Source organism: Psammomys obesus, unplaced genomic scaffold (genome assembly GCF_907164565.1).
Source record: "Psammomys obesus unplaced genomic scaffold, mPsaObe1.curated_primary_1811, whole genome shotgun sequence".
NCBI classification, from domain to species: Eukaryota; Metazoa; Chordata; class Mammalia; order Rodentia; family Muridae; genus Psammomys; species Psammomys obesus.
The window spans coordinates 13522444-13547372 of NW_026596046.1; the positions used below are offsets into that span (position 1 = coordinate 13522444).

Here is a 24929-nt window from a genome sequence, read left to right on the forward strand (position 1 = left end):
GCTTGTTTGAATTCAAAGGCACTTTGTGATTGATTGGCAAACAGCTCTGGGGCTATGTCCAAAGATGACAGAGCTACCCACAGTAGCACAGCATTTTAACTTGGGAAAATCCTCATAGGATCAGGTACCTGGCACCGCACAAGAGCAGGGGAGGCTGTGTTCTGCAAACTGTGTCCCATGAGGTCTGCATGGAGGAAGGTGCCCTACCCTGCCTTATCTCTAAAGAAAAAAAAAAAAACCTTCCCATCTTTGTCAAGAGCGTCACCAAGCAAGGTCAGATGATGGTCAGCCAGCCACATTCTACCTCACACTGTCAAGATCAGTAGGTAGGGAAAAGCTTTTAGGATCAAACTCTCATTATAGAGCCCTGGAGATTACAATATGCCAAAGTCATCTTTGTCAGCAAAAGTTCTATAAACACAACCACCTCAAGCATACCAAGTGGAAATAGTCAAGGCAGACATCAGCGATTCCAGCTGAAATCTATTCCTCCTGAGTCTAGGGGATTGGCATAATTTGACCACCAGACACAGTCTAAAATCCAAGGCCTTGAGAAAAACTACAGTCTTTAGGGATGAAAATGTCACCACTGACACCATTGAGTCACTGGTGTCTGCCACTGGTCATTACTTTTGGAATGTTGAGAAATGTTCTTGCTTCTCACGGGCTCACACGAGATTCTGGCTGGACTGATGCTGGAACAAAGAACTCTGCCACTTCAGCCCCATCCTAACAAATCAAAGTAGCTAGGTTGTCAGTGCTTCTCCAGATATGATCTGGGGACTAATTTTGTTTAAAATGCTTCTTCTCAGAGCCTACCCTACACGTGCTAAGTCAGAACCTCTGGGGATGGGGCCAAGCTGTACATTCAGGTTCATGTTGGTGTCTGTGGGGGTGCTCATGAAAGGACCATTCTTCAGGCACTGTTCACCTTTCCCTTGATGTGAGCCTCTTATTGGCTTGGAACTTCCCAAATGGACTAGGCTAGCAGACCATCAACACCAGGGATCCCCCTACCCCCATTGCCACAGCATAGAGATTTTTAGCAAGCCACCATGTCCAGCTTAGCTGGGTCCTAGGGATTGAGCCAAGGGCCTCACATTTGCCCCAGGTATTGTCCCAGCCCCCATTCCAGGTGAGTCTGATGAACAAGAAAAATTTAAGAAGAATGATTCATTCACGTGTTTTCTTTTAACACCAAGAACTCCACTTTGAAGGAATGATGGTCATGCAACCAGTAAACATATTCCCCAGCAGGCCCTGCGGCAAAGGAGTGCGATGATGTTTATGTGGATATAACTGAGAGGGGCCTCCAGGAGAGCAGGTTTGAAAGAGCCTGGTTCCCCTGGGAGGGTTAGTCCATAAAAAGAGGCCTCATCATTCTAGGCCTTGTTACAGAGTCCTGCACCATGGGTGGCTTGGCTGCATCAAAGTCCGTGTACGAAAAGATAAAGTTAGAAGGCTTCAGTCACCTTAGGAATGCAGAAGAGACATGAGGGCTATAAAATTATCTCTAACCTTGGTTCTTAGAGATTCACTTATGGTTTTTGTTTTGTTTTGTTTTGTTTTGTTGTCGCTAGCCAATAGCCAGGGAACCCAGAGAATGGAGTTAATTGTTACATGATCTCAGGCTCACATGCTACAAATTTCAGAAACAGGACACCTCTTTCACTAATTCATTTTAATAAAACAAAAGATCAAAAATCAGCATCAGGAGAAAACACAATGTAGTTGAGCCTATTGGAAGTAACGGCTCCCATACGGGCCACCATAAAACACACCATGAACTGTGAACAGTCTTGCTCAGTGAGGGTATGCCTCTTTTCTTTAGCCCTCTAGAGAAGCCATTCTCATTTGTCTCTCGGGGCAAAAACAAGAAGTGAAAAGAAATGTATGGCTAAGATGTTGTACATTATGCCCCAGTGACCTGCCACAGAGACTATTTTTAAAGCCACATTTATCCCACCAGGAGTGACAGCAGTTATGAAATAGCCAGGCACCATGGCCAGATAATCCTTCATGTGGGAGGCTGCAGACCATGGCTGCATCTTTCACATAGTCCATGTGATGGATAGACTTGAAATTGCCCTTGGTTGGTTAGGTAGTTGGTTTAAGGATCCGTAAATGTAATGTAGAAGCCAGAGCTTAGAAATCAAGTACAGTTCACCTACAAATGACTGCAGGCACCCCTACACTCAAAAATTAATCAGACTTAATTTTACAAGATCCATCTGGCTAAAAAATGTGAATTCTAACTGTCTTGTACATTTCGTGAGTGGTAGCTGCTCACTGAGGCAAATTATCCCATTAGAAAATACTGTTATGGGGGATACATAACCACAGATTTACACAATTCTCTCATGATCCTAGCCAATGCATTACATGTCACAAGAAAATAGGAAAGGAAATTACAGCTATATTACAGAAAGTTTCTCATTATCAGTGGAGTATTGTTAGTTAATACCTATAAACACTGAAAGAAGCATGAATACATTCTGTATATTTATATATATTTATATTTGGGAAATCGGGGTGTCACTTCAGAGCTGCTGCATCGTCCTTCCCTGTACAGAAAGTAATGGTGGTGTAATTAAAGAGGAGGAGGCCAGAGAAGCAGGATCAACACGTTACCCAGATTTAAAGATGGAAAGGTCTCAAAAAATTCACTCTTCCCCCTTGCTTACTTATACTCCAGAGGATTACAGAAAGATGGCTTCAACTGGCACGAGAGCCAAGCAATTCCACAAAACAGAAAACATTCAACATAGCCGTTGGTCTGGTTTAGATTTGGGGAGATTTCTAATAAGCGACGTTTGACATTTTATCGCTCTTGTATGTGCTGCAGATAAAAGTAAGCAAACTAGTTCTTATGGATGATGTTCCCCCGGCCCAGGCACGCACAGCTCCAATGACTGGAACCCCTAGCTCCCTGTCTCTACCATTGCTAGAAAGTAAAGATGAACACAAGTTGCGCCTCAGCATGGAGTCAAGACTTCCTGTGACAGCTGACACCTGCTGGAGCAGTTTGTCCTAACTTCCTCTCCCCTTTTGCTTTCACACCCACATTCCCACCTGCGTCTCAGGAAGAGTTTCCTTAGAGCACTGAGGAAATGGATGTATTCCACGCCCACCATTTCCTAACCTGTGTGCTAATGGCCTGTTTCAAACATGTTCTGCCAGGAAACAGAACATAAGTTTCTCATAGAAACTGAACATGATAATAAGTATGTGTTGTGTTTTCCTTTGAAATCAAACGGGAAGAATTCGCACATTGAAGAAAGGTGGTTATATTTTCCCACCCTTAATCAATTATCTGCACTGTTTTATTTTCTAAAAAAAGAGTGCCAGTAGCCACTAAAAAATAAAAATAATAAACCTTTTTCTTTGGGTAAACAGCATCAAACGGCCTATGGATTTGAGCTTCACACCCAATCAGCACAGCAGAGAAAAGTAACTGTCCTGCCAAGTTGAAGAAAAGTTTCCTGGTGAAGGAAACTGCATGTGGCTTGCTAAGAACATTCTCCTGACAGCAAGCAAGATGGCTGAATTAAAATTGTGCTTACACATCAAGCAATTGCACCAAGTTTGAATGGCGAGTCCTCCCCAAATATGGCTAAAACTCTGGCAATATCAGCAGCTACCATTTGTGGAAATAAAGTCTCAAAATTGTTATATACAAACTTAGTTTACAGAATACCCATGCTCAAGTTTCTCTGACTAGAGCAAAACCATAGTAAGTGCCATTCTAAATGTATCATCTCTTCATCTTGCAAAGTTGAGGACGCAGGGGAAAGAAAAGTCAGTCTATATAGATTTTGCTTAAATATTTGGTTTTCCTGTATCAGAGTACCTTCAATACAACTGTGCCAATTTTCAAATGGAAAATACGATAGGTGATACTTTCAAATGCAAATATATATTCTGTTCTTCGAGCCCAGTATTCATATGACGACCCCAACTCCCAAATGAGGCAATCGGCTAGGTCACTGGGCTCCCAGGAGCTACATGGTAGAGGAGCTTAAGTGTTTCTTGTCCTCAACTTCAGTCTGAAATGCAAATAATTCCTTGCACCTCATTTAGAGAAACAGATACCGACTGCTCACTCTTACTGGAGGGCCCTCCCCCTGCCTTTGATGGAGAGACCTGAACCTAAGCACACAGCTCTGGGATCCTAAGGGTGGCTCAGGGCACCCCTAGTCAATCACCTGAGTTACAAATGTATCGACAACTGAAGTGGGTCCTACACTAGGGATCACAAAGTCCATTTCTCCTCCTGCGCTGTCCATGGTGTGTCCTGTGGACAGTGAGAGGCAGGAGGCGAGGCTGTGCTGCAGTGTCCTGGAGAAGATCTTTCCGTCTTTCTTTCCCCTGTGGGCTGTTCACATCAGGACCTGCTCTCGGGTCTCTGGCAGTCGAAGGGCAATCAGGCCACCCCCAACCAGAGAAGCAGCAGCCAGAAGGATGGGGACAACTTTGGTTATCCCAACAAAAGAAGCAAAGATAGTGTTTCCCAGAATGGCGCCAAATTTGCATAACCCATTGAGGATGCCAAAGGCTGTGGCCCTGCAAAAGAAGAGGACAGGAAAGGATTCTGAAATTCTGGGCCTCCATACATGAGCGGCACTACGTTCTTACTTTGTTGTGAGAGGAGGAGGTGTGGGAGTGAATTTTTTTACCTAAATATAAAAACAATGTTTTCAGTCAGGCGCGGTGGCAAACACCGATAACCCCAACGGTTGGGGAGGCAGAGGCAGGTGGATCTCTGTGAGTTGGAGGCCAGCCTGATCTGCAAAGCGAGTCCAGGACAACCAAGGCTATGCAGAGAGAAGTCCTGTCTTGAGGAAAATTTGTTTCCATTTTAGCCAACTTTGGAAATACTGACTAATATAAAGACGCAGGAATATCTAGACTAAACGGCCACTATTAACATTTAGGAGTATTGCCTTCAGGCTTCTTCTTCTTTTTTTTTTTTAATCCTCCTAAGCATATCTCTTATTAAAATAGTTACAAGTAGTACTTGCTTACAGAAAAATATATTTTTAAAAATGAGGCTGCATGCAAAATAAAGTATGAGTGCATCCCTTTCACAACACTCTCTTGTCGCAAAGACAGGAGCTGGCCCTGCGCAGTAGAGCCCCAAGTGTAAGACTACATTTCCCAGAGTCCCGTGCTGCTGGCTGTGTTTAGGCCAATGAGACATAAGTGCAAGTGGTGGCAACTGAGAAACTTTTCTGAAAGAGGATATGAGTGGGCTTTTGCTCTCTCTTCTTTTAATTTTTCCCTTTTGTCTTACTTCCTGCAAAAGAGATCATCTGTGGCGGAGTGCAGGCAAGGGAGAGGCAATACCTGATCTCCCACGCTTGTTTGGTGTTTCTGTCATCCATGGCAGAACCAAGTCCCAGTAATTATCCCTAAATCACACTTAAGTGATAACCATCGTGAACCACACAGCTGTCCCAACCCTGGCTGTATACAGCAGCATTTCTCAACCTAGAGGGGTTAAATGACCCTTTCACAGGGAGGGCCTGTTACCATGGGAAAACACAGATATTTACATTACGATTCATAACAGTGGCAAAATTACAGCTATGAAGTAGCAAGAAGTAGCCTGCCTCTGCCTCCCTAGTGCTGTTTTTAGCATTTTTGATAAAGCTAAACACATACATGTTCTAAGGTGTTTTTTTCTTGATCTCCTATTGTTTCTAAGTGTCTCTTTATTTCACTCTCCTCAATATCTTACTTGTAAAATCACACCCCATTCAACAATAACCATTGTCCTGTCCTTTACTATTTTATAAAACTTAGCATTCTTTGACTCGGAAAAGAGGCTTCAAATATGATATGAGGTCATATCCCATCACCATTCAAAGCCCAGAGGCAGTCGCTGACTTTGGAAATATCGTTAAAATACTTTCCAGAATGTCATTTACCCGTCTTCCACACCGTGCCCATTCCTTATGAGCATTTCTCTTCTGTACCTACAGCTCGAGATCCCCTTGATGAAGAGAAACACCTAATGGTGAACGGTCTGGACCCTCGGCTTTTAAACAGAGTAGACCTTGGCATCCCTGGACATTCTGCCTCCATCCACCTTCTCTTCCTTCTTGTCCAGCCCCATCCCATGTTGCTCCCAATCTTTACCTTTTCTCCTTAGTCCCCATTGGCCAGCCTGGCCTCAGCTGCCATGAGGGTTGCACGACACAAGGCTTTACTCAGTGTTCACTCTTACCTCTCTTCTGAGACAGTTTATACTTGGTCTTTGGTTCTTGCCACTCAATCCTATTAAACTCTAGCCTACCCAGGTCTAGGCCTCTGTCACCATCTTGGAGAGGAAGTCAGTTGCCCAGAGGTGTTTGAAACATGGTCTCCAAGAAGACCAGGACCAGTCCCAAGATTCAGTGGGAGGTAGGCTTCTGGGCAAAGAAACTTAAGTAAGTCCTAGAGGGAAATTCAGGGAAGAACTGACCTCTGGTTGGTGGGGTACAGCTCCACTGTGATTACATCCAGGGCATTCCAGGCTGCAATGCTGGTCCCACAGAACAGACACTGCCACCCAATCATCGCAGACTCGCTGTTGCCAAAAAACAGGAAGAAGCAGCAGACAGCTGAGATGAGCATGGAGCCGCCTGTGGAGACAAGACAAAGGTCTTGAAAGAAACATGAAGAATGTGTCCTGGTGTCTGTTCCCTACAGAATTTGCGTGTCTCTTACTCTTAAAGGCTCAGCTGACCTAGCATGTTATTGAGTTATTAGGTACATGTTCCACTTGGGAAGAGCAAAAATGAAAAGAATAAACTCATACAGATTTTAAATACAAGTATATGCAATGGAAAAGTAAATATTGACATAGATACATGGAAAGAGAGGAGATACATTTATATACAACTCAAAATTTAAGATTAAAATTTACTGCTTTCATATACAGCTCAAGTTTTAAGGTATTAAAATTTAACTTTTTTTGAAGAAATGTAAAAAAGAATCAGGAATCTGAGCTCATCCAGCTTACACTCCAATGTGAACACATCGGCAGGTGGGCTACAAAGAGAAAATTCGAGAAGGGCTGTTCTGCTTCTCTGCTTATGACCTGTTCTGGTGTGAATTTTAAATGTCCCCCCAAAAGCACATTTGTTGAACGAAGGGTTGTCCACAAGATACCAACATTCAGAGGTTAAGCCTCGTGAGGCTCTGGCCTCGTGAATGGATTAATTATTTATGGATTCATAGCTTAATAGAGTCTTTCTAAAGAGATTTTAATAAAAATAAGCTCTCTCTCCCAGGTGCGCAGCTCTGCACTATCATGTTTTTCCTGCCATGATGCTCTGCTTAACACAAACCCTAAAGCAACGGAGTCAAAGAACCATGGACCAAAATCTCTGAAGTCAGTAATCAAAATAAATACTGCTTTCTTCTAAGCGCCAAGTCTAGGGTGTTATGTCACAGCAACAGAAATAGGACCAGTACATTCCATCTCCACCCCAGAGATCTCTCTGCCCTCACGGGCCCTACTGCAGCCGTATGAGAAGTTGACCTACAGGAACCATTGTCACCATTATGGGAAGAGACAGGAGTGGGATTGCTCAGTGACTCCCATCCCATTTTAGAAGCTCCGTTTTTGGCAATGGCTAAGTCCCTCCAGGACCACAACTCTCTCCCGCTGATCGCTTCAGGCCCCACTGGGCTCTGTGAGTGCTATTTTCTCTCCCTGGTTCCTGCCATCGTGGAATGGAAGCTGCCTCCCATTTTTGCCAGTACCTGAGAGACTTGCCTCCCTCAACTGCCCCCCCCCCGCAACCCTAGCCCCACGAAGAAAGCTGTCCATCAGGAATGTCTTTGCACTAGGCCACCCGAGGTGAACTCTCTGACTAGGAATCTCACTGACTGAGATGGTGATAAGAGACCCCATTTTTAAAAGGGCTGTCGCAAACCCTGTCCCAAACCCAGGAAGTCTACCCAGGAGAACTTGGGAAGCCTTGGGTTAGTCTGGTCGAGACAGGCCTGAAAAAGGTATGGAATCAGGTGGAGACTGGGCCAAAAGAAAGAAAGCAAAAAAAAAAAAAAAGAGTGTGTCCCAAATAGTCAGTGGGGAGTGCAAGCCTGGTGAAGGAGCTAGGGAATGATAGCCATTGCCCCCTCTGGGAAGGGGCAGGGCTGCAGGCAGGCACTCTAGGTTTTCTCTCTCACAGCCAAGAGACAAGCATGGGAGAAGGAGGCTGGCAACAATGGGCCACAGGCAGGAGTCCTGAGAATAATTCCCTCTAAACACATGCTCTCCTCAGCAAGACCAATGTGAGGCTTAGTTAATGCATTCTGATGAATAAAACACCATTGTCAAATCAAGAGATGGTCAAGTAAAGCTTCCTTGACTCTGTGTTAATGAATCCCATTGCGCTTTCATGTGCCTAATCCTGATTCCTCTTCAAATTAAGAAGGTCTGAGTTCAAGTGTAAGCCCGGCCACTTTTCTATCACTGGGCCTCTGAACAAGTTATTTACCTGCCTGTAGTGTCTCACTTTCCCATCTGTAAAGTGTTAATAACAATAGTATGTACCCGGTGGGATTATGGTGAGGGTTCAAATGCAGTAATGTTTATGAAATTCTTGGAACACAGCCTGGTGGATAATAAGCATCCCAGTGTTCATTAAATGAGATCTCTAGTTCCTGTCTGTCTTTCTCAATCTATCATTTGCTCTTTCAACATGATGATGTTGATGGTCTCAATTACTGTTATATTCCCATTGCTTCCTCCACAGTCTGGCGCAGGGTAAAGACTGTATAAATAAATGCTTATTAAACAAATAAACGAGTGAGTAACAGCCTCATTAAGAAACCTTCTATTCTGTCCCTAACAAGAAATGACTTCTATCAGACAAGAGCCCTTAGGAGTGATCAGGAAAAAGCTGCAGCAGCCAGGCTGCTCTGAGGGTCAGAGCAGAAATGCTGCTTTAAAACAGCTCATCGTGATGTGGTGGAAGGGAAGTTTTACAGAGCATCTATGCATGTTATGAACTGATAATGCTGTAGCTGGTCCGTGGCTCCAGGCCTTTCCTTAAAGATGAGGGGTGCCGTCACGGTCTGAATAGTGATTCATATTCTCTCTCTCTCTCTCTCTCTCTCTCTCTGTCTCTCTCTCTCTCTCTCTTTCCCTCCCTCCTTCTCTTCCACTTCCCTCTCTGTGTATGTGTGTGTGTTCCTCAATAACTTCTGAGCTCACAAGGATACTTTCCCTAACAGAAATGACTCAGTCTGCGATACCCATGAAATGACTTCCCATCTTTCTGATGAGATGAAAAAAGTCAAAAATCACAGACACATCTTGTGTTCACCATTCTGAATATTCATCTCCTATTTATAATAATAATGTCTAGTACAATCCAAATGGCAAGAAAGGTTTCTTCTCATGAAGGCTTGATCTATTTCTCTTCTCCAACAAAATGACATTGTGATTAATTTTGTTTCCCTTTGTGTTCTGGCACCTGACAGTTTAGCATTCATTTTCCCAATCAACAACATCCTGAGGGCAGATCCTTAATGGCTTCTTTATTAATGTGCCTCCTACTTTCCTAGCACTGGCCTTGGCTAGCCTTTAGCACACACTCTCCCTGGCCCTCAGTGTGCGTGCTTCCCATTGACCTCTCACAACGTTGTGTTTCAGTATTCCACAGTGCTTGTCCTGGTGGAAGAAAGTAAGGCAGACGTGAATACAGCTGCCGCTCTGAGAGCCTACAACACCTGCATATTATAAGATGCTTGGGCTATCTTATGTTTAACTCTCACAAAATCCTCCCAGCCATTATTCCTCATATTAGGAAACCAACACCCAGAGAAAAACATATATTCAAAATCAAATGGTCATATGTGCAAGAATTTCAACGTGAGTCTGTCAAACAAAGCCTAAACTACTTTTATGCAATTTAAAATAGTTTATATTCTCTACTTATTCATCTATTTCTTTTACAATTTCATACGCACATAATAGAATTTGGTCATAGCCTCACCCCTGGTTACAACTCTTATCCTGTCTCACTTCCACCATTAAACAACAGAAAGTTGCTGTCAAATAAAAATATATAATTTATCTTAAATCATCAAACTATCGTTAAAGAACATTGAATATATTTTCATCATTGTTATGGGAGTGCTAATAGAACACCCTGGAAGTGATGAAGAACCCCCTCCCCGGCACTCTCAAAGCCTTTCTGTGAAACCCTAGGACTGTGAATGTGCCTGCTTGGTTTTTCAGCAGCAGATCCAGCCTTACCCCGTGCAACATTTCTGTAAGAGAAAAGAGCAAGCCGTCATGGCCAGGAGACATGAATGTTCCTTCATGAGCAACTTACCAATCATTTTGAGTCTTCCGATTCTGTCCATGAGCAGGGCAGAAATTATGTTCCCAGGCAAGACAGACAGGCTGCCGAGGAAGCTGACAAGGTAGATCAGAAAGTCATTGTCCTCCTCAAAGTCCATGTGGCAGCCCTCCTTCTGCTCCAGAAAGGTGGAGTTGATAAACCGACAGCCTATGAACTTGTTTTTGTAGAGGTCTGAGGAGAGAAAGAAGCCTCGGTTCGTGTGAGGGGATCGGAGCTGGGGGAAGAAAGGCAAATACTCAGATGCCTTCTTAATGCACAAGCTGTGACCTCAAAGTCACAGTGATGTCTGGCCAAAACTGTACTAACCTTCTCAAGTTCCTGTAATAAAGTGAAATGAAACTAGTACCAGTTGTGGAGGCCTTTCTACATGTGTATGTGTCTTTGGTATGTGCATGTGTGTATGTGTGTTCATATGTGTGGGCATATTTGCATGTGCACATGCATTTTTAGAAGATTTATTGATTTATTTATTGTTTATTCAGTGTTGTGCCTACATGTGTGCCTGCACACCAGAAGGGGGCACCAGATCTCATCAGAGGTGATTGTGAACCACCATGTGGTTGCCGGGAATTGAACTCAGGACCTTTGGAAGAGCAGCCAGTGCTCTTAACCTCTGAGCCATCTCTCCAGACCAGTGCACATGCATATTGAGACCTGAAGTTGTTGGATATCTTTCTTAGTCATCTCTCTACTTTACTTATTGAGGTAGGGCTCTTCACTGAAACTGGAGCTCACTCATTCCAGCTAGTCTAGCTAGCCAGCTTGTCTCTGCCCCTCTAGTGCTGGGATTGCAGGCATCTGCCACACCAGCTCTGTCTTTACCTGGGTTCTGAGGATCTGAACTCCAGTCCTCACACCTGTGTGGTAATCACATTATCCAGAACCATCTTCCCAGCCTTTAGGAGTCCTGTCTGTTGCTATCATGTGACACAGAGACCACGCAGTGACTGGGACACTCCTCTGAAGTGATCCATCTTAGAGAGCAGAATTTAAGAACGGGGGTTCGGGACTGGCAACAATAGATTAATAAAGTGCTACTGCAAAAGGATGAAGACCTGAGTTCGATTCCCAGAACCCACATAAAAACTGAACATGGTGGCACACATTTGCAAAGCCAGTTCTGGAAAGGTGGAAACGAATGGATTGCTGAAGCTTGTTGGCCAACCAGTCTAGCCTAATTGATGAGTTTCAGCTTCTGGTAAGCGATCCTGCCTCAAAACACAAGATGGAGAGCAACTGAAGAACAACACCGAAGGCTGACTTTCGGCACTCACACACAGACACACAAGAATTGGGGCCACCCTGAGCTGTCTACCGCAGAGCCCAGGCAGTAGCTTATCTGAAACCCTAAACTTCCTCAAAAGAAAAGCATTTGCTGTAAAAACAATTCACATGTCTTCTGATACTATCAAAGACCAACTCTTCTAGTAGATAGAATGCTAAATAGAGAAATCTGGGTTGGGATGGCTGACTCTACCATGAGATCTATCTACTTGAGCACCTACCTATAAAACCAAAGATGTTCGGAGACGAGATAGCTCAGATGGTAATGTGTCTGCCACGCAAATAAGGATCTGAGTTCGGTTCCCTGGCCCCAGTGTAAAAACACCAAGTATGGTAGCATGTTCCTATAATCCTAGATTTGGGGAAGCCACCATAGGAGAATCCTAAAGATTCACTGCTGAATCAGTGAACTCCAAGGTCAGTGAGAGACCCTGTCTCAAAAAGTAAGGTGAAGTGATGGAAAAAGACATTCAGTATCAACCTCTGTTTCCATATGTGCACAGGTACAAACTGTTGGAGGCATACACCTGACTATGGCCTTTGCTCCTCCCAGTAATGACATTTCCCAGCTACAAGTATTAGCAAAAAAATAAATAAATAAATAAAACAAAACAAAAACCTGTGTTGATTATGCAAATGAAGAGGCATTACTTGAACTTAAAAGAACGAAAACGTATGGCAAGTGATTAATGACAAATGGAACTTCTGAAATTCACTTTTTTGTTTCTTTGTTTTGTTTTTGCAACAGGGTTTCCCTGTATAGCCCTGGCCATCCTGGACTTGCTTTGTAGACCAGGCTGGTCTCAAACTCACAGAGATCTGCCTGCCTCTGCCTCCCCCAAGTGCTGGGATTAGAGGCACACCACGTCCAGAAATTCATTTTTTTTTTTTTAATGTAAAGCTAGGAAGAAATTCAGGAAGGCATTCCAATAACAGGTGATTAGAGACTGGGGAACTTTAGAGACCAGACAGTAAACCCTCTACCGCTGAGAGCACTAGGAGAAAGATGTTGTGAGAACTATCTGTTGACATCGATGGAAGGAAGCATAAATACGGACATGAAGCATGATCGGTACAAAGAGCTTTTTGAGCCAAGTAATTGAGAAACCGGTTCAGGCTCCATCTCCTTGCTAGCTGTGGCCTTGAGTAGTTGATTAAGCCCTAAAGTAGGGATAATCAGAATACATTTCTCCACCGAGACCCTGGTAGGGAGGACTCCCATAATACTCAATGAGCGTCCCTGTGTCCCAGCGGCACTCAGAGGTCGTTAAGCCATGATGAGCACAGTGGAAGTAGCAAGAGTGATGGAGTGCCGGAATTCGGTGATTTTTTTTTTAAACATGAAAATCTGAAACAGTGTGATTCTAAAACGTTCTTGGTGCCTTGCCTTATGCATCAAATCTGAACAGAGTTAACATTCCCTTTTGATTTATAATCGGTATTTTTTTCTTTTTTTTTATTCTTTATTAATTACACTTTACTCACTTTGTATCCCCCCTGTGGTTCCCTCCCTCCTCCCATCTCAATCCCTCCCTTCCTCCACCCTCTGCATGCATGCCCCTCCCCAAGTCCACTGATAGGGGAGGTCTTCTTTTCCTTCCTTCTGATCCTAGTCAATTAGGTCTCATCAGGAGTGGCTGCAGTGTCTTCTTCTGTGGCCTGGTAATGTTGCTTCCCCCTCAAGGGGAGGTAATTAAGGAGCAGGCCAATCAGTTCATGTCAGAGACAGTCCCTGTTCCTATTACAATGGAACCCACTTGGATACTGAACTGCCATGAGCTACATCTGTGCAGGGGTCTTAGGTTATCTCCATGCATGGAATATTACTCAGCAATAAAAAACAAGGAAATCATGAAATTTGCAGGTAAATGGTGGGATCTGGAAAAGATCATCCTGAGTGAGCTGTCCCAGAAGCAGAAAGATGCACACAGTATATACTCACTCGTATAGACATATAATATAGGATAAACCTATTAAAATCTGTACATCTAAAGAAACTAATCAAGAGGGAGGACTCTTGCTAAAATGCTCAATTCCTATACAGAAAGGCAAAGAGGATGGACATCAGAAGAAGGAGAAAAGAGGGAACAAGTTAAGAGCCTGACACAGAGGACCTCTGAAAGGCTCTGCCCTGCAGACTATCAATGCAGATGCTGAGACTTATGGGCAACCTTTGGGCAGAGTGCAGGGAATCTTGGGAAAGAAGTGGGAAACAGTAAGATCTGGATAGGACAGGAACTCCACTAGGAGAGCAACAAAACCAAAAAATCCTAGCACAGGGGTCTTTCCTGAGACTGATACTCCAACCATGGACTATGCATAGAGATAACCTAAGACCCCTGCACAGATATTATCAGTATTTAATCGCGCAAGTTTTAAGTATGCGCCGTCTCTAGGAATGAATCCCAGGTTGAAAATGCAGCCCTCCCAGAATACTGGTTTTATGAATGCCATACTATACTTTTTTTATAGCATCATTCTCATTCAGATGAAGACAATTGGCAAAGATTTCTGCTTCAATTGATTTAAAAAAACTAAGCCACGGTATAGACTGAGCAAATGCCAGGATGACATCTGATGTATGCCCTCTTTGGGGGGAGAAGCCGTTTCTCTCCCACTACCACTGTTGGCTATGAAGCCCTTCCCTCTTGCTTCAGCTCTGACTATGGGCCTTGGCTCCTAGGCTTCAGGCCACCTTTGTGTATTCCTCCCAGTGTGGCCATCTCCTTACCTGTGTTGTAGAAGGTGGTTGACTCGATGGTGCAGTTCCTGAAATAAGTATCTGTGGATGTCACATCTTCAAAATAGCATTTGTCAAAGAATGTGTTCTCAAAGAGGACATGTTTAAAGTACATCTTTACGAACCTGTGAGGAAGACAGTAAGTATCCTTGAGTGAAGCAACCCAGGGAAAGAAGCATGCTCGTGACCAAAAGGGAAAACGCAGAAGGACAGAAACAAGAACTGCACGGCAAAGGTGGCAGAACACTACTTCAAGCCAGACTACTTTCCCACTTTACAGCTCCTTTTCTGTTGCTGACATTGTGCTCTGGGACCATGGAATAGAGCATCTGGTCCAGGCGTATTTGGAGGAGTCTGCACCAGAGGCATAGCTGCCAAGTTCAGATCCATCAGAGTGACAGAAACACGAAAAGCATGAAATGGAGATCCAACCAACAGCTCACTTTCCCGTGAGTCTTGAACCTGGGCAGATGCCCGGGCTACTCCATCATGTTAGCAGATGGGCACCGTCCTGAATACTGGTAGCAGGGTGTAATCAGTGTAGTTTTTTTGGAGAACAATCTCGCAAAATTTAAATTGTACATTTTCTTTGACTTAGAAATTATCTTACATTTATTTGTTTATGTATTCAAGGAGATGCATGCTGGTCTTCATAGCAACATTGCTTATCATAGCAATGACTTGCTACATGCATTCACCTACAGGCATGTGTATGTGCATACATGAGAACTAAATAAATGGTACAGATACCATACAGTATAATACTATATGGCCATTACAGTAAATAAGGCAGATCTGTATGTATTAACATGGAACAATATTTAATATTTGTCTTGTAAATCTCAACACTTGGAGATGCTGAAGCAGGAGGATTGCCTTGAGCTTAAGCTAACCTGAGCTACCTAGTGAGTTACTGGACAGCCTGGGCTACAAGCAAGCCTCTGTCCAGAAAGGAAAAAAAGTGATGGAGGGAGGAAAGAAGGGGTGATATATTAAGTAAAAAAAAAATGTCCTTAAGTCAAGATATAGTATAAAGTTGACAAAATATGATACACATGTTTTCAAATACACCTTCAGAATTATCCCACAAAATGAAAGCAGTTGTGGAGCCTTGAATTGGTATAATAAGGATAGAAATTGGATCAACTTAATTTTCACTTTAGACCAAGGATATGGGGGGTGTTGTTTCACTTAAAAACATCCTGTCAATAATAAGTAAGGCATCTGGATAGTCATGAGATGCAGCCACATTGGGAGGCCACTTTGCTCAACTCCAACTCTCTTGTCAACTTAGATGGAAAGAAAGTCTCTTCCATGCACGTTAATATCATCCTCTGAAGCTTTGTCAGGTGTTTAGGCCGGGAGCCTTTGAATAAGTCCTCACTAGTGAATAAATACAAGCCACTCATTCCTTCATACATTTTCCCAGTCACTCTTTAGCCAGCCCTTTCTGAACATGGTCCTAGTGAGTAGGTACCAGGTCCTGTGAGTAGAGAGAAAAACCATGTCCCTTGCCCTTCCATCTAAGTGATGGGAAGAAGTGATACTTTGAGCCAAGTAAACCACTGCCAGATAGTGGAATCACAGGGGCAGAGCAACACAGGGTGCTGAGGGTCATTGTTTCTCATCAGTACCCTGAGAAGATGCACTTTCTGACCATTTTGGCCAGTGTTCCACTGTGCACTGCTCAGAGCCTAACCTAGAGATACTCATCACTAATGTCTGCAAAGGGGCCTCCTTCCCCAAAGAAGGCTTGGGCCAGTGATTGCCACAGTGATAGCCCCTGACCACACCATCAGAATAAAACTATTGTGAAATGTTCAGGTTCCATTGCTGGACATGGCGATGAACACCAGCAATCCCAGCACTAGAAGTCTGGACAATCAAGAGTTCAAGGCTAGCCTGAGATGTGTATAGTGAAACCTCATTTAAACAATATAATCTGGAAAAAAAATATTTCTGGTGTAATACAATCGCATGTGCACAAGGAAATATAATTGCACCAAAACTTGGCAGGGTATGTGTCATTTCTTCCAAAATGATAGGTTCCAGAGATAGGCTACCTGTGCTAGCTTAACTCTGACCTGGTCTCAGTCACACAGATAGCAGAGGTTCATTTGGGCTATTAACCACCTCTGGTCCTGGTTGGGAATGCTTGAGAGATTTCTAGCTCTATGGTCATTTGGATTACTAGCCACTTCGGTCCTGGTTGTAGGAGCTTGATATGGCCTGGCCCACAGATAATGCCGATCACCAGGCTCTTAATCACTTTCAGTTCCCGGCTTTCTGGACGGAGGTTTTACTTCTTTCCCATGGGCAAGACAATCTTGCTTACATTCCCGGTGTCTCTGGAGATCTATAAGTGAGAGGACCTTCACACTTTGCTCCCAACAACTCCGAATCCCTTTTCGTAGGCACGAACTTGAATGGACACTTAAACTCAAGCTTACAGAATTTGTCATTAACTTTCCGGTTTCCACAGAAAACTAACTGGGACATGGAAGATAACACCTGTCCACTCAGCACTTAGGAAGCTGAGATGGGAGAATGGCTATGAGTTAGAGGCCAGCTGTACGAACAGAGTAAGATCCTGTCCGAGGAAAAAGAGTGTGGTGACACCTGCCTATGATCCCAGCATCCCAGCATTGAGGAGGCAGGAGCAGGAAAATCAGGAGTTCAAGCACCCTCAGGCAAGAATTTGTGTCCAGCCTGGCCTACTTGAGACCCTGTCACAGAGGGGAATGGGGAGGAGAGTAGGAGAAGGGAGGGGAAGAGAGAAACAAAAAACGAATTGGAACATTTTTATTACAGGAAGATGCCTGTGGTTTCAAATATCGCACGCCATATGTGTTAATGTGGGACTACTATTCCACTCTCAGCCTTTGCCGTTCTTAAGATATCCTTCTTTTTAATATAATAACGGCTGGTGACACGGCCTTCAGAGGTATTTTAATATCCTTCCAAGGGTGAGCCATAAATTAAAAATGAGTCTGACGCAGGCAGACCTTAAAATGTGTCTCCAAGTGGGTTATAAAAAGCCAGAGTTATAAGGAAAAAGATAAAAGGAGAAAGGACCAACACACAAAAATCATCTCTTCCAATATCAAACTTATACACTGAGTCATTCCAAGATTCCTCATTCAGAAGGTTCGGAGGCTGAAAGCAATGTCATAAAAAAAAAAAAAGGTACAATGGTACTCTTGGGAGACTGGACCAGGGAATTATGGGTTCAGGCACAACCTGAGCTACATGGTGAGGTCCTGTCTCTAAGTAAAGAGATGGGGGTGAAGAGTGGGCTAGAAAAAGTTTCAGTATCTTCTGTTCCTTTAAGGAGAGAGAGACTACTACTAATGCAGAGTCCGGGACAAAATTATTATGGCAACTTTGCTGAGCCCACTAGGTTCTAGGGAATAGTACTAGATCTGTGGTCATACGGGCAGCCCTGGTTAAACCCAGGGAGGGGTCATAAGCAATGCAAAAAGACACAACTGTGTGAAATAGGGTTGAGAGAGAAGTAAGGCAGGGTGGAGGTGAGAGTAGTCGGAATGCATTCTGTATGTATGCCTCCTAGTAGTGGGCTCTCCACGTCTCACACCCGTGGGCATGCATGCAGTACTAATTTGACCTAGTGGGTTATAAAACAAAAGAGAGGAAGACAGGAAGAAGAAGGAGGAGATGAAAGTGAAAGGGGGAGTACTGGGGGAGCCCAGGAGGGAGTATGAGGAAAATTATGGTTGGATATGATCAAGATTCAGTATATACGTGTAGGAAATTGTTAAAGAATGAACAAAATATTATTTTTAAAAATAATGCATTGGATAGACTCATCAGGACGCTTGTCACAACAAAAAGAAGGAATCACTGAAATTACGCATAACTCAAGAGAAATTGCCAATATGGAAACACAAAGAGAAAAATAAAGGAGAGAAAAAAAAAAACAACCCAACATCCAAATCCTGTGAGGAAATACAGGGCAGTCTAATATAGGTACAACTCATAATTCACGATGGGAAAAGGGAGAGAATTTGGCAGAAAAAAATATTTGTGGAGATAATGGTGAATACTTTTCCTAAAGCAACATGAAAACGAAACAGTAAGTTTTGTAAGGAGCGTGAGAAGTTCACAGAGGAAGTACCAGAAGAAGGAAAAAAAATTGAAGAAAGACGCATCTTATACACAAACAATAAAAGCAACAAATTCAAGGCCAGGTGTGGGACACATGCCTTTAATACCAGCACTGGGGAGGCAAAGGCAGGCAGACTTCTGTGAGGTCAAGGCTGCCCTGCTCTCTGTCACCGTGAGTTCCAGAACAGCCAGGGCTACACAGTGAGACCCTGTCTGGGAGGGGACGGAGAAGGAAATTCTTGAAAGGAGGAAGATTTTTTTTTCTCAATCACATCAGATAGATAAAACAGTAGCAGGGCCTAGTGAGATGGCTCAGCAGGTAAAGGCTCTTATCGCACAGCTTGTGAAGGACCAATAGTAAGGAAAAGTGTTAGGGGCTCAACTAGGTACAAAGTAAGCCTCCAAAATCAATAGGGTTCCTACGTACCTGAGTGCCCAACCAACACTTCAAAGTACCCAGGAAGATTCTCAAGAAGAACCGCACAGGACCCATATAACGCAAGAAATCGTTCTGAGAAATTCTGCCACATAATCTGATAGGGTTCGTACCTGAACTGTAACCTTCAAGTGTGGGCTGTGAGGCTGGACAGGCCAGTAGATTCCAGCATGTGCCTGTGCTCAGCACCTATCGTTGGCCTTTGAAATTAGCCGCACTGGGTGTTTAAAACCACGTCTTACTTATGTGCTTCTGAAAGGGACCCTGACAGCATGGTGACCTTTCGCGCCATGGATGAAACCTGCCTCTGCTCATTGCATATTTTGCCTTCCTCCTCTTCTCTCCCTGCTTCCTGCCATGCTCACTGTACCTCACTTAGAGGTAAATCTCACATGCCTCATTTTCACTCTGAGCTATTCACCACTGACCTTTAATGAAATCCCTGTTGACTTTATATGACTTTAATAAGAAAGCCTTTCTACCCCCCTTGCTGGCAAGTCAGCTATGTGAATGGTGGAGCATTACCACTTCAGGTCCAGCCCTGAGTGTTCAGAGTATAGCCTTGACTTCCCTTCTGCTGTGAGGAAAGACAGGGTGGGGGTGGGAGGGTCAGGACTTCACTTCCAGGGTCCCGGACTTTCACAGACACTCTCCCCGGTATGATTCCCCAAGCCTGACCCTCTCACAAGCCAGTCCCGACAATCTCAAATCACTCCCTCCCAGCAGCAGGCACGTTAATTAGCTAGCTTCTTAGTTAACATGTACTCAGATGGGAGCCTGCTCTTTCTTTTAGTTACTAATAAGGGGAATCTGACCTGTCCTTTTGTCTAAGAGCATACGATATGAATTTAATCCTTTGCCTTTCTCGCACCTTGAAGAACTCAAAAACTCTGAGACAAACTGCATGTTGGGACTCAGGGGCACTGTGTCCCAGAAGATGCACCAGGTGGCAGTGGATAATCCCTTGGGGGTGGGGCCAAAACTAACCAGTGAATGGGGATAGGTTTCTCAGCAGGATAAGGGGTAGCTTTCGGTGGAGAAAGTCTGAGACTCTTTCCATAGAAGTCATTTTCTCCACGTGATTTAGTCAATAAAATCAATTACTTTCATCTAAATTCTGAAGCACTATCATATGCACGATGAAATACTGGCACAATGGTTAGACTCTGAGGAAGAACAGCGCGGGTGCTTTGAAAGAAAACGCACTGTTACAGGTTGACCACCAGATGACAGCCTAACACAAGAAGAGAAGGAAGCATGGTGTATTTTCAAATCAGTCCATGAAGACAAATACACTTTGAACTCAACAGGCTTCGGAGGAAATTTTATGTATCCCAAGTGACAGTGCCAATTGTATTAAGGTTCTGAATAGGGAATTTATGGCATTGGCAGAGACTTGTCTAGACCATGGTATCTCCAGCAATGCCACATAGTTCGATAGTCATTGGCACACCACTTAACTCAGTGACCTTGCTAGGTACAGTTCCAGAAGGCAAGCTTCAAGGGGTCCGGGCACATCTTGAAGAACAGTATGTCCTGCAGCGAGCTTATCTAATGTCCTGCCTCTATCTACTATTTCACCTCCAGGGGGCAGCCTCAGAGAGCAGGCTAAACTGCAGCCATTTCATTTGTCCAAGAAGTAGAGAAGAGTCAAATGGTGCATTCTTGGATGCACCCTCACAACAATGTGGGAAGAACCTTTCTAATACTCCACTGATTTCTCCCTTGAGGACAAGACCAGCCCTGACCACAGAACACAGTGGTCCATCTTCTGAGGTAGTATTATATGAAGAAGAGCAAAAGTAGTTCCATAATAGCTTTGCACAGAGAAGCTTCCAGAATCAAAGGAAAAGCTCAATATCCAGGCCACAGACTGTTTCAAGGACCTCCGCACTAAAAGCCGTGGATCCTTTATTTCCCGGTGCAATTGCATAGCCCATGGTCACTCACAATTGTCAACAACACTCTGGGAGCTTGCTATGCACAGTTCAAGCTCAAAGGAGGACATGGTCAGCCTAGTAAATAATGTGGCAGCATGATAGAAAGTGGCTTTCTGTTCCCTTCCATCAAAGGAGCAAGTTCTCAGGAAAGATGTTCCGATTGGCCACCCCCCCCCACCAAATGTCACGTCATCTCCTGGCAGTGTAATGCAGACTCAGCCATCAAGGGTCTATAGTGTCTCTAGCAGCCAGGATGGGTTGTAAGGATCCTGGAGCTCATTCTTAGTGCACTGAACTCTTATCTTCCCAATGATCTCTTCCAAGGGAGGCCCCAGTGACTGTCAGGCAGGCCCGAGTGACACTCAGGCCCATGGCCACACACTTACTTATCATTCACAAGCTTCCCATGTTGGTGGATCTGGTTTTCCATCGTGAAGTTGATCGTGGCACCATGCACATGCTCACCAAAGAACACTTTCATTTTGGACTTGTATTCTACATCTTGGAAATACCGGATCATGTCAGGAAACCATACCGTAAGGCCATAGTAACTGCAAGAGAGAAGGAAAAAAAAAAAAAAAAGAAAAGAAAAGAAGCTAAGAAGCCTCCAGGCTCATTCTGTCAGCATTAGAGTATGTATCCATGACTTCTGGTAGGTCATACTTAATGTAGTAAATAGGTTCATTGTTAGAAAATTGAATACAAAATTCAGTATCTTAACACGTCCAAGAGACAGAAGAAAACAGTATTCTGAAATGCATTTGATTAAAAAGCAATCTACAGATTCAATGCAATTCCCATCAAATTACCAACATAATTCTTTACAGAACTTGAAAGAAAAAATTCTCACCTTCATATGGAACAACAAGAAACCCAGAATAGCTAAAACAATTCTCTACAATAAAAGATCTTCTGGAGGTATCTCCATCCCTGATGCAAGCTGTACTATAGAGAAACAGTATTAAAAACTGCATGGTACTGGCATAGAAACAGAGTGGTGGAGCAATGGAACCGAACAGAAGATCCAGAAATAAGCCCACACAGTTATGGACACCTGATCTTTGACAAAGATGCCAAAACCATACAATGGAAAAAAGATAGCCTCTTCAACAAATGGTGCTGGTCCAACTGGATGTCTACATGTAGAAAATGCAAATAGATCCATACTTATCACCCTGCACAAAACTAAAGTCCAAGTGGATCGAAGACCTCAACAAAACCAGACACATTAAATCGGTTAGAAGAAAAAGTGAGGAAGACCCTAGAACTCATAGGTACAGGAGACAACTTCCTGAACAAAACACCAACAGCACAGGCTCTAAGAGCAACAATCAATAAATGGGACCTCATGAAACTGAAAAGCTTCTGTAAAGCAAAGGACACTGTCATCAAAACAAAATGACTGTCTACAGATTGGGAAAGAATCTTCACCAACCCTTTATCTGACAGAGAGCTAATATCCAGTATATATAAAGAACTTAGGAAGCTGAAAAGCAACAAACCAAGTAATCCAATTAAAAAAATGGGGAACAGAGCTAAACAGAGAATTCTCTGTAGAGGAATATCGAATGGCAGAGAAACACTTAAAGAAATGTTCAACGTCATTAGCCATCAGGGAAATGCAAATCAAAACGACCCTGAGATTTCACCTTACACCCATCAGAATGGCTAAGATCAAAAACTTAAGTGACAACACATGCTGGAGAAGTTGTGGAGAAAAAAGAACTCTCCTCCACTGCTTGTGGGAATGAAAACTGGTACAACCACTCTGGAAATCAATCTGGTGCTTTCTCAGACAATTAGGAATAGCGTTTCCTCAAGATCCAGCTATACCACTCCTAGGCATATATACAAAAGAGGCTCAAGTACACAATAAGGACATTTGCTTAACCGTGTTTGTAGCAGCCTTATTTGTAATAGCCAGAAGCTGGAAACAACCCAGATGCCCCTCAACTGAAGAATGGATGCAGAAATTGTGGTACATCTATACAATGGAATATTACTCAGCAATAAAAAAACAAGGAAATCATGAAATCTGCAGGTAAATGGTGGGACCTGGAAAGGATCATCCTGAGTGAGCTATCTCAGAAGCAGAAAGACACACATGGTATATACTCACTCATGTAGACATATAATATAGGATAAACCTACTAAAATCTGTACACCTAATCAAGAGGGAGGACTCTGACTAAAATGTTCAATCCCCATCCCGAAAGGCAAAGAGGATGGACATCAGAAGAACAAGAAAACAGGAAGCAAGTTAGGAACCTGCCACAGAGGGCCTCTGAAAGGCTCTGCCCTGTAGACTATCAAACCAGTGCTGAGACTTATGGCCAACTGTTGGGCAGAGTGCAGGGAATCTAATGAAAGAAATGGGAAATAGTAAGATCTGGAAAGGATAGGAGCTACACAAGGAGAGCAAAAGAACAAAAAATTTGAACACAGGAGTCTTTCCAGAGACTCATACTCCAACCAAGTACCAGGCATGGAGATAACATAGAACCCCTGTACAGATGTAGCCGAAGGCAGTTCAGTGTCCAAGTGGGTTACATAGTAATGAGAAGAGGGACTGCCTCTGACATGAACTGATTGGCCTGCTCTTTGATCACCTCCTCCTGAGGGGGGAGCAGCCTTACCAGGCCACAGAAGATGACAATGCAGCCACTCCTGATGAGATCTCATAGACTAGGATCAGAAGGAAGGAGAGGAGGACCTCCCCTATCAGCGGACTTGGGGAGGGGCATGTGTGGAGAAGGGGGAGGGAAGATGGGATTAGGAGGGGAGGAGGGAGGAGTTTATGGGGGGATACAAAGTGAATAAAGTGTAATTAATAAAAATTAAAATAAAAAGCTTTTTTGTTATTAAGCAAAATAATTGCCAATAGATTAGGGACTGGTCGACTCTTCCCTGACCTATAGAAGGCATAACTTAACTCAAAAGCCAGAACTGCAGTAAAAAAGGGACATGCTAAGGATATTCGTGTGAGGAGCAAAACAACATGTTCTTCACCAGTGACTGACTTAGCAGCTCTTAGACAACCTGGTTAGATGGGAGAAAGAAAACAGGAAAGGGTACTGAGCAGAGTTCAGCTGATAAAGAACTCATCATACAAGATGAGGAGTGGATGAGCCAGATGATGAGGTACCAGCATAAAGGCCAGGTAGACAAGATGGCCCACCTGGATAGGTGAAGACAAGGAATCCCTAGGGCAAGCTGGCTAGCTAGACTAGACAAATCAGCACGGTCCAGGTTCTGGAACACCCTATCTCAGTAAATAAAGTGGAAACAATCTGGAAAGATATCCAGCTTTGAATGTCTGTCTTACACAGGAGCATGCATGCATGAACACACACACAAACAAACAATATACACTTGAATATACATACATACACATACCACATAGATACAGGACACAAATGTAGAAATGCAAAATTAAAAAAATATCTCTCCCTTTGAATAATATAGTTTATACCCCAAACCCAAAGATGCCAACTGATAGCAACCGATATTATCAGACTGACAGAAAAGATTTGCTCTGTTCTATTGATATCAAGAAAAGCACATACGGAGGAGAACTTACTGATGCCTAAAAATATTTCTGATGCTTTATCTCTCTTGACCCTTGAATCCCACATCCAGGAATCTAGGCCACTGACAAAGCAGCCCCGTGCAAAGTGTCCTGCACACGGGGCTGGACATTGTGGAGCTGTTTACAGTAACAAACTCTAGAAACTCCCAGATGTCTAGTAAGGAGGTCTTGGCTAGTGATCAGTGATGGGGTAGTGTGGGGTACTACTCAGACACATTGTTCCACTTCAGAGAAGGAAGGGCAATGTGTGGTAGCACACGCCCACCGTCCCAGCCCTTAGCAGGTGGAGGCAGGAGGATCAGGGATTCGAGGAAAGCCTCAGCTGTGTATGAATTTGCAGACAACCTGGTCTACATGAACCCTACCTTAAAACAAGGAAGGGAAAGGAAGGAAGGAAGGAAGGAAGGAAGGAAGGAAGGAAGGAAGGAAGGAAGGAAGGAAGGAAGGA

General features: G+C 43.6%; 1 protein-coding gene across 3 annotated transcripts in view; it reads right to left on the minus strand.

Moving 5' to 3' along the window:
- Positions 1 to 1642: 1642 nt before the first annotated feature.
- Sv2b (synaptic vesicle glycoprotein 2B) overlaps positions 1643 to 24929 on the minus strand; it is a 168652-nt gene continuing 145365 nt past the window's right edge. For all 3 annotated transcript variants that reach the window (XM_055623267.1, XM_055623266.1, XM_055623268.1), the window contains exons 9-13: positions 21279 to 21443; positions 14383 to 14516; positions 10338 to 10538; positions 6467 to 6626; positions 1643 to 4563 (exon numbers count right to left, since the gene is read on the minus strand). In XM_055623267.1, coding sequence (XP_055479242.1) covers positions 4380 to 4563; positions 6467 to 6626; positions 10338 to 10538; positions 14383 to 14516; positions 21279 to 21443 — 844 coding nt within the window. In that variant the 3' untranslated portion in view covers positions 1643 to 4379. The remainder of the gene's footprint in view (positions 4564 to 6466; positions 6627 to 10337; positions 10539 to 14382; positions 14517 to 21278; positions 21444 to 24929) is intronic.